Genomic DNA, 10,478 nt, shown 5'->3' with positions numbered 1-10,478 from the left:
TGAGTCAAATATACTTATTTAAAATGGTCTACGGTGGCTATTTAGTAGATGACGAAGAGGCCGTGTTCGCTGATATGGTCTCCTTTACTGATTACCAAGCGACATAATGTGTTGTTTTCCCGAGGAATAATTTAGAGGATCAATGAACTTAAGGTTAACTTATTCACGCCTTTAGCCTCCATTTGATAATGGTGCCCAAAAGGATTTTGTAATCATTTTCCTTTCAAGTCCTTAGAGCATCCACATCCATGCCACTCAATTTAGTGGTGTAAATGGACCCCATCCAATATAATATATTATTTCACGTTTTCCAATTACTTAAACCACCCAACTATATTTTTTCAAATATCCATACCACTCATTTAAATTTTAAAATGGGTCCCACTTTACCATTGAAGAATAAAATTGTAATATTTAATGTTGCAACTATCATATTTATTGTTGTTATAGATTAATTTTTTATTATATATTTTGTTTCAATATTGCTGATGTGGTCATATTACCACGGTGCTCTGCAAGGCCACTTTCAAAAAATAAAGCCACTCATAAACTGTCCAAAAGCAGAAGTTACTGACACAATTTTCTTGAATTTGGTGAAGTACCCACCGATGTGGGTGGTCTTAGAGGTTCTTTAGAACTCTTTTTTGCCCTCTTTGGGTTTTAACTAAATGACATGTTTGCATACCCTTGTCTTATTTACGTGGATTACTTATGACTTATTATTTCTAACATCCCCTTCTTCTTAAGAGTTTTCTTCTTGTTGTTTGGTGTGGTTGACTTTTGGGTAGGGTTTCTCTTGGGTTTTAATACTGATTTTTGTTTCTCGATTATTTTCTTGGATATTTTTACATATTTGGTTGTGGTTTCACTGTTATTAACAGTGGGAAAAAATCATCAATATTGCAAATACCCTTGTTATTGACATCATTATGGACTTCATCAACTTCATAATTTTCTGAGACATCTACCTCAACGTCATTATGGGTTGGAGGCCCAGTCTCCAACATGCCTTCTAGATTGTCTCTTATATCTGTAGGGACATCTTTAATATTAATCTCAACTTCTTGGTTAACCTTTGCATCATCATTGTCTTCCTACATTTTATCTTCACAAGGGTCTTCTTTGCTATCATCTGGTTCATTCATTTGGGCATCTCCTTCAATCTCTTTTATACCTTTTTCACCTTCTTCTAAACATGCATCATCATTGACTTCTTCGTCATCATCTTCTTCTGACTTATCCTCTATGTCTGAGGAATCTCATATATATTGTTGGTTACATCCTTATTGCCAACATCCATACTGGCCCCACGATCCTCTTCACTAGATTCATCATCTTCAGACACATTATCGTTCAGGATGTTTTCAATATCAATACTGAGAATAGGAATATCTATAGGTTACATAACAACATGTTTCTCTTGATCAGGTTTTTCATTCATAATCTTATCATTATTGTTCTCACTTGGAAGGTTATCACATGGATCCATGGTTTTTAGGATTTGATTGATGTTGTCTAAATCATTACCCCAAACATCTTTTGCATTAGTACTAGGTTTAGATGCTACACAATCAGCCTTATAAACCAACACAATTGCAACAATACTAACTTTAGAATGATAAATATATTTGGATGACTTACTGTTTCCCGTTTCAGGAAACCCAATGATCAGTGGTTTTCACACATATATTTATCGTTGTTTTTAAGTATGTTTAAGTTATGTTATTGAGCGTTTTATTTCTTTATTCGTCATTTTATGCTTTGGTTGTATGTTTTTATGTTTTCAGATTCATATGGAGAAATCGGAGTAAATCAGTGCAAAACTCGGAAGTTTTGAGGAAGTTCAGAAAACATGCTACAGGAGGCCTGACACGGGTGGCCGTGTTGCCCAACACGGGCCGTGTTAGGAAGAGAGCTGGGAGCAAAGTTTGAGAGAAAGGAAAAACAGTGAAGCAACACGGGTGCCCGTGTTGCACAACACGGCCCGTGTTGCACATCCTGGGACCAAACAATAAAAATAAACATAACAGGGGACCAACACGGGTGCCCGTGTTGCTCAACACGGCCCGTGTTGGTGGATGACGCTGATTTCAGTGATTTTTATTATTTAGTTCAGTGGTTGGCCTGCAGGGGTGTTTTTGGGATTTCCAACCAACTTAAGTGAGTCTGCACTATTTAGGAGGGTTTTCAAGATGAATGAGGGACTTTTGCATCAGAGGATAGAAAATCACAGAAGAGAGAAGATAGCTTCATCAAGGATTTCGGAGACGGAGAGATTCAACGGTGGACACCATTGAAGATCAAAGTTCTCAATTATCTTTGTAATGTCTAAATTCTTTACTATGTCTTTCTTGAATATTATGAGAGGCTAAACCCCCCAATGCTAGGGGGGTGGTCCTGATTTGGTTTTTGTAATAACGATGAATTTGTGATCTCGTCAATACATTGGTTTATATTATTCAGTTAAATTATGCAATGTTCTTCTTGTTTTCTTTATCGGTCAAATAAGGATTAATCTATGGCTGACAAATACAGGACTGTAGTTGTTAGGGTTTGTGCATAATTTGATTATAGTAGATATCACCTAGGACTAGGGATACCCTATCATTACCACATAATCTTGATTATATAAAAGCTTGGTTTCAATTTAGGTTCCTAAGGACTTAGGATTTAGGTTGGAAGACCAAAGGTTTCCTCACTAAGGACTTAGGAGGAAACACCCTAAGGATGTGGTAACTGAACATTATGAACTTGTTGAAGAGATCTTAATTCTGAAGTGTTACATGCCAAATCAACCACTCACCCTAGCATCTCATATATTTGATAACAAAAATCAATTTATTTTCTCATCATTTTTTCTTTGCAAGGATTTCATCCACCAAAACCAAAACATTAATCTTTTGTTCAATTGAATCATCTTTTACGAACCTGTATTTCCTACGCAGTCCTTGAGATCGACATTCGGGGAATTTTCCCTTTATTACTACAGAGGCAAAATAGTACACTTGCTATTTTACCGATCAAGTTTTTGGCGCCGTTGCCGGGGACTGCCAAAATACAGATTTTTAACTTAAGTTCAATTGAAATTTTGTTGCTCTGCGACTAAAATTTTATTTTCTGCACTTTTTATTTTTTTTCTTTTCTGATTTCAACTAATCTGCGCTAATCATTGTATGCGAGGAAAGTCCTCAGCTGATTTATCTTTTGACACAGAAATTGAAAGAACCTTGCACGCAAGGCATAGACAAGCTCGTCAAGAGAAACTTGAATCCGAAGAAGTTGTGACAGTTCATTCAGATTCTGAAAGTGAAGAGGAAGTTATGGGCGAGAATCCACCTCCACCGGAGAGACTTCTCGGAGACTATGGTGCTACGAACACACCGGGTGGTAGACTAACAATTGTCAACCAACCGGTAAATGTGGCAAATTTTCAATTGCATCCGAGCACAATAAATCAGCTGGAAAGAAAACCTTTCACCGGAAGGGTTAATGAAGATGCAAACAAGCACCTACAAAGATTTCTTACCATGAGTACAACATTAAAAATTGAAGGGCATACAGAAGAGGCAAAGAAGCTGAGAATGTTCCCGTTCACCTTGGCCGAAGAAGCAGAAGAGTGGTTCTATTCTCTTCCAGCAGGAAGTATCACATCATGGGAAGAGATGGAGAAGGCTTTCTTGGATGAGTATTTTCCCGCATCTGTTTTTATAAGGAAGAGGTATGATATCTTGAACTTCAAGCAGAAAGAGGGTGAACCCTTAGGAGATGCCTACAAAAGATTCAAAAGAATTCTAGTAGCATGTCCCACTCATAATATGGACAAGACTGAACAAATGCAAGTATTTGTCAATGGGCTCAAAATGAAGACAAAGCAGTTGATCGATACAGCAGCTGGAGGCTCAACAAATTTCACAACAGCCTCTGGTATCATCAAGATCATTGAAGCAATAGCTGCAAATGAGCATTTGGAGTTGTATGACCGGTGTACGAGAAAACCTGAAGGAGTCATTGATCTGAAGCTAGACACCAACAAAATTCGGGTTGAAGAAGCTATAGCTGCAGAGGTAGAAAAGAGATTAAAGGCTAGGAATATTGGTACTCAACAGGTTGCTCAAGTCCAACAAGCTCAACCTGTAATCTGTGAAATTTGCCAAGGCCCTCACCAAACTGTGTGTTGTGTTGCTACTCCCAAGCAAATTGAAGAAATCAAATTCTTGAGGCAAAACAACCCGTATTCTAACACCTATAATCCAGGGTGGAAGAATCATCCCAACTTTGCTTGGAAAGATCAACAACAAATTCCTCAGAAGGCGGAGTGGGAAGTAGCTATTGAGAGATTGGTTGGACAATGCTCTCTGTTTCAAGAAGAAACTAGAAACAACCATAGGAACACCACAGCTTCGATAAAAAATCTGGAAGTTCAAGTGGGTCAAATAGCACAGCATCTCACTCTACAGGCACAAGGTACTTTTCCGAGTTCAACTGTGAAAAATCCGAAAGACGAAGAGAAGATTAATGCTGTTACTACAAGGAGTAAGAAAGTGGCAGAACCGGAAAAAGAAAAAGAGGAAATAGATGATCCCATGGTGATTGAGGTAGATTTGGAGATAAGAGAGAATGTGAAAGAGCCCAAAATTGTGATACCACCGGTTAAGCAACTTGAAGAGAAAAATAAGAAAGATGCTAAACCGGCAATCAAGCTTCCTTTTCCTTCTAGAGTGACAAAGAAGAATTCAACAGAAAAGGATTTTGAGAAGTTTGCAGCCTTGTTTAAAAAATTAGAGGTTAATCTACCTTTCTTTGAAGCACTTGAGCAAATGCCTTTGTACAAGAAGTTTATGAAGGAGGTTATCGGTAAAAAGAGGCCAATGGGGGGAGAACCAGAAATTGCAACAGAAAAGTGTAGTATAGTCTCTCCAGCAAGGAAGATCCCCATCAAGAAGAAAGACCCTGGAGCAGCGGCGATACCATGCACTATCAAGAACATAATGTTTAAAAAGGTACTCATTGATTCGGGTTCTAGTGTGAGTTTAATGCCACTATCTATCTTTAAAAAGCTTGAATTGGGAAAGATAAGTGAAAGTGAGACAAAGTTGAAGTTCGCTGATCACACCATCAAGAAATCATATGGGATAGCTGAAGACGTATTGGTGGAGATTGACAAGTTTGTATTCCCTGTTGACTTCCACATCATGGACATTCCTGAAGATGAAGAAACTCCTATCCTTCTTGGGAGACCATTTTTGTTGACAAGTCGTTGCAACTTTGACATTGAGAAAGGGACTCTGACGGTGAAATCCTTTAATGAAGAAGTAACCTTAAAGATGCTAGAAGTCAAGAAACTAAGTGAAGGTGTACATAATCAAGCTTCTGTTGGTATGATCAAAAGTGAGGGAGAATACAAAAGCCCTAAACATCTCCAGGAAAAAGTTTCAAGCATAGCTTCTCAGGTGGAACTAGCTCATGTTGCTATCAAAAGTCCTAAGGTCGCTATAGAAGTTAAGAAGAAAAAGAAAGAAGAAAACCAAGGTGAGAAGATGAAGTTTGAAAGTAAGTTACAGAGAAAAGTGATCCATGCTTTTCATCTTCATGAGTTCTCGGTTGCGGAAGTGATGAGCAACAAGGTTTGGAAAAGGAAATACCCTCCATAATAAAGGGTAATGGACCGTCGAGCCATGCGACGTTAAACGAAGCGCTTCGTGGGAGGCAACCCACGGTTTTAATAATTAATTTTTCTGTCTGTTTATGTTATTTTCAGGAAATAAAAGAGGACGTCTCTAGTGAAAGCTCAGAAGTGATCATTGGAGTGCAATACCCTCTGTGAGTCACCTCTCTCGAACTCGTTCTGAAACATTGAGGTCAATGTTTAGTTCAAGTTTGGGGGAGGCTCTTCTCTTTGCATTTTATTTTTATGTTAGTTTTATGTTATTGGTATGATGTGAAACCATTAAGTGAATTCTACCCAAATTTTTACCGAAATTTGAAATTTTTGTTGAAGAAGTTTTGATCCTAAAGAGCGATCGGGAATAGTATATAGAGATGAAGCGAGGATTGTTTGAGGACAGGGAGTGCGGAATAATGTGACAAGAGGTTTGTGTAAGCACCCTTGGTTCCCTGAAAGAGATACGAGTCTAACGTGTAGATTTGCACCATAGTACTTGTCTCCTGAGAAGTACTTCTCGAGTAGTTTATTGATACAGTCTGGCATAATTCGGATTCACTTGCATGATGGCTGGTTAAGAAAAAAAAGAGAGAGATATAAAGTTGGCACCAAATGATGAAAAGGCGGTAAAAGGCAATCGGCTCGCTAAGTTGGGTAACCCTCACCCGGTTATTCAGCCCAAAGGAGATTGATCCCCAAACGTCGTCCAAAAGGACAATATATAACTGCAAGGTTTGAAAATTTCATCGGTAATAAAAAGTAGCCAATGCTGCTAGTTTGGTGCCAGGAAAAAAATAATAAGAAGCCTTGATCCGTCTCATGCAGGTGATGATTATTATAAGAAATGCAGTGCCTTAATATGATTGTCCGAATGAAAGAGGAGGAAAATCGGAAAGAGACTTAAGTGCAAAGCATAGTTAGAGAGGTATCCGAAACGGGAGCTTGAGGATTAATGTGGTAACAAAACTCGTTGCGTCATGTGAATGCCGAACCAACTGTTTCTTGATCAATACAGACAGATATCTCACGTATGAACACCGTGCGCTTTGAGGGTCATTAACTTTTGTAGTTGTCGCTTGAGGTCAAGCAACGGTTTAAGTTTGGGGGAGTTTGATCAGTGGTTTTCACACATATATTTATCGTTGTTTTTAAGTATGTTTAAGTTATGTTATTGAGCGTTTTATTTCTTTATTCGTCATTTTATGCTTTGGTTGTATGTTTTTATGTTTTCAGATTCATATGGAGAAATCGGAGTAAATCAGTGCAAAACTCGGAAGTTTTGAGGAAGTTCAGAAAACATGCTACAGGAGGCCTGACACGGGTGGCCGTGTTGCCCAACACGGGCCGTGTTAGGAAGAGAGCTGGGAGCAAAGTTTGAGAGAAAGGAAAAACAGTGAAGCAACACGGGTGCCCGTGTTGCACAACACGGCCCGTGTTGCACATCCTGGGACCAAACAATAAAAATAAACATAACAGGGGACCAACACGGGTGCCCGTGTTGCTCAACACGGCCCGTGTTGGTGGATGACGCTGATTTCAGTGATTTTTATTATTTAGTTCAGTGGTTGGCCTGCAGGGGTGTTTTTGGGATTTCCAACCAACTTAAGTGAGTCTGCACTATTTAGGAGGGTTTTCAAGATGAATGAGGGACTTTTGCATCAGAGGATAGAAAATCACAGAAGAGAGAAGATAGCTTCATCAAGGATTTCGGAGACGGAGAGATTCAACGGTGGACACCATTGAAGATCAAAGTTCTCAATTATCTTTGTAATGTCTAAATTCTTTACTATGTCTTTCTTGAATATTATGAGAGGCTAAACCCCCCAATGCTAGGGGGGTGGTCCTGATTTGGTTTTTGTAATAACGATGAATTTGTGATCTCGTCAATACATTGGTTTATATTATTCAGTTAAATTATGCAATGTTCTTCTTGTTTTCTTTATCGGTCAAATAAGGATTAATCTATGGCTGACAAATACAGGACTGTAGTTGTTAGGGTTTGTGCATAATTTGATTATAGTAGATATCACCTAGGACTAGGGATACCCTATCATTACCACATAATCTTGATTATATAAAAGCTTGGTTTCAATTTAGGTTCCTAAGGACTTAGGATTTAGGTTGGAAGACCAAAGGTTTCCTCACTAAGGACTTAGGAGGAAACACCCTAAGGATGTGGTAACTGAACATTATGAACTTGTTGAAGAGATCTTAATTCTGAAGTGTTACATGCCAAATCAACCACTCACCCTAGCATCTCATATATTTGATAACAAAAATCAATTTATTTTCTCATCATTTTTTCTTTGCAAGGATTTCATCCACCAAAACCAAAACATTAATCTTTTGTTCAATTGAATCATCTTTTACGAACCTGTATTTCCTACGCAGTCCTTGAGATCGACATTCGGGGAATTTTCCCTTTATTACTACAGAGGCAAAATAGTACACTTGCTATTTTACCGATCAAGTTTTTGGCGCCGTTGCCGGGGACTGCCAAAATACAGATTTTTAACTTAAGTTCAATTGAAATTTTGTTGCTCTGCGACTAAAATTTTATTTTCTGCACTTTTTATTTTTTTTCTTTTCTGATTTCAACTAATCTGCGCTAATCATTGTATGCGAGGAAAGTCCTCAGCTGATTTATCTTTTGACACAGAAATTGAAAGAACCTTGCACGCAAGGCATAGACAAGCTCGTCAAGAGAAACTTGAATCCGAAGAAGTTGTGACAGTTCATTCAGATTCTGAAAGTGAAGAGGAAGTTATGGGCGAGAATCCACCTCCACCAGAGAGACTTCTCGGAGACTATGGTGCTACGAACACACCGGGTGGTAGACTAACAATTGTCAACCAACCGGTAAATGTGGCAAATTTTCAATTGCATCCGAGCACAATAAATCAGCTGGAAAGAAAACCTTTCACCGGAAGGGTTAATGAAGATGCAAACAAGCACCTACAAAGATTTCTTACCATGAGTACAACATTAAAAATTGAAGGGCATACAGAAGAGGCAAAGAAGCTGAGAATGTTCCCGTTCACCTTGGCCGAAGAAGCAGAAGAGTGGTTCTATTCTCTTCCAGCAGGAAGTATCACATCATGGGAAGAGATGGAGAAGGCTTTCTTGGATGAGTATTTTCCCGCATCTGTTTTTATAAGGAAGAGGTATGATATCTTGAACTTCAAGCAGAAAGAGGGTGAACCCTTAGGAGATGCCTACAAAAGATTCAAAAGAATTCTAGTAGCATGTCCCACTCATAATATGGACAAGACTGAACAAATGCAAGTATTTGTCAATGGGCTCAAAATGAAGACAAAGCAGTTGATCGATACAGCAGCTGGAGGCTCAACAAATTTCACAACAGCCTCTGGTATCATCAAGATCATTGAAGCAATAGCTGCAAATGAGCATTTGGAGTTGTATGACCGGTGTACGAGAAAACCTGAAGGAGTCATTGATCTGAAGCTAGACACCAACAAAATTCATACCACACATAATCACTAAATTCAAGTATTATGTTTTCACAAAGAATTGCCTCAAAAGCCATCCAAACATTTTTCATAAAATTTCAGAAATTCACTACAATTCATTATAAATCACAAGCATACAAAATCCAGTTCAATTTTCAAAAATAATTTTTTTTGAAAAACAGACTGCACTAAGCCCGCGTGCGAAAAACCAGAAAAATTATGTTACTGACAGATTCTGTCCCACACGATTTTTCACCATAAAATCCATCCAAACAGCCAAAATTCATGAAATAAAAGTATTCTAACATGTATCACCATATAACAAGTATTACAACCAAAACTTGCTTTAATCATCAATTTCATGGATTCTTAACAAAACCTAACAAGTCAAAACCTAGAATTAAAAATCTCAAATCCTAACATGCTACTACCCATTACTCATGCATGATATATCCCATAACAAGATGAAGACCCATTCTTACCTTAGTTGATTTCTTCCCCTAGGTTTCCCTCCTTCTTCTCTTCTCTTATCTTCTCTTCTCTTCTCTTCTCTTCTCTTCTCTCCTTTTCCTCTTTCCTCTTTTCTTTCTAATTTTCTAATTCTCTCTTTTCTCTTGTTTTGTTAAACTCTTACTAACTTATTATCTCAATTGGGATTACTAATTCTTAAACCCCACTTTTCTCATTGTAACACACTGTTAGGCCCAATTAATTATTTTATCATTCTCACACCAAATCACACACGCACACGCACACGCACACACACACACACGCACACACGCGCACACACACACATACACAAACACATCGCGGGAACCAACATTAATCGTCTGTCCTTTAGGTAAAGCAGCCAGATCATCACCAATCTCAAGGGCCTTTTTGCTTACAACGCGGTATATCTGGGTCAACACTTCTGTGAAGGCACTTTCAACGTTCAAGGACTCAAGGGCAGATGTCTCCATAAAAAATGTATGCTCCCGTTTAGCAAAAGCTGTAGAATCTTCTGTCGAAACTGCTCTTAAATGACGCAGGTCTGCTTTGTTGCCTACAAGCATCACGACAATGTTGGCATCAGTGTGATCTCTCAGCTCTTTTAGCCATCTCTCCACATTTTCAAATGTTACGTGGCGGGTAACATCATAGACTAATAAAGCGCCAACAACTCCACGATAATAAGCACTTGTAATTGCTCGATACCTTTAGTAATGAAATGCAAAATGAGATAAATTATATCATGAAAAATTGATAAAAATACAGTATGATCAATAGTAATGCGTGATCTAGAAACATTCTTATTAAATTGTATTCACATTATTCTTTTCTTTCCATAGGAATTGGTTCGGTTT

General features: G+C 38.2%; 1 protein-coding gene across 1 annotated transcript; it reads right to left on the bottom strand.

Moving 5' to 3' along the window:
- Positions 1-845: 845 nt before the first annotated feature.
- LOC131629984 (ras-related protein RABA1f-like) lies at positions 846-10,422 on the bottom strand. The gene is made up of 4 exons (XM_058900779.1): positions 10,388-10,422; positions 9,931-10,329; positions 1,280-1,376; positions 846-1,094 (listed from the first exon to the last, which is right to left on the bottom strand). Exons 1-4 carry the CDS (start codon positions 10,420-10,422, stop codon positions 846-848), a joined length of 780 nt encoding a protein of 259 aa, XP_058756762.1.
- Between the last annotated feature and the right edge of the window lie 56 nt (positions 10,423-10,478).

This window comes from Vicia villosa, unplaced genomic scaffold, assembly GCF_029867415.1.
Source record: "Vicia villosa cultivar HV-30 ecotype Madison, WI unplaced genomic scaffold, Vvil1.0 ctg.000628F_1_1_3, whole genome shotgun sequence".
Lineage (NCBI taxonomy): Eukaryota > Viridiplantae > Streptophyta > Magnoliopsida > Fabales > Fabaceae > Vicia > Vicia villosa.
Note: the sequence above shows the minus strand (reverse complement) of the source record. Positions and strands in the feature narration are given on the sequence as shown.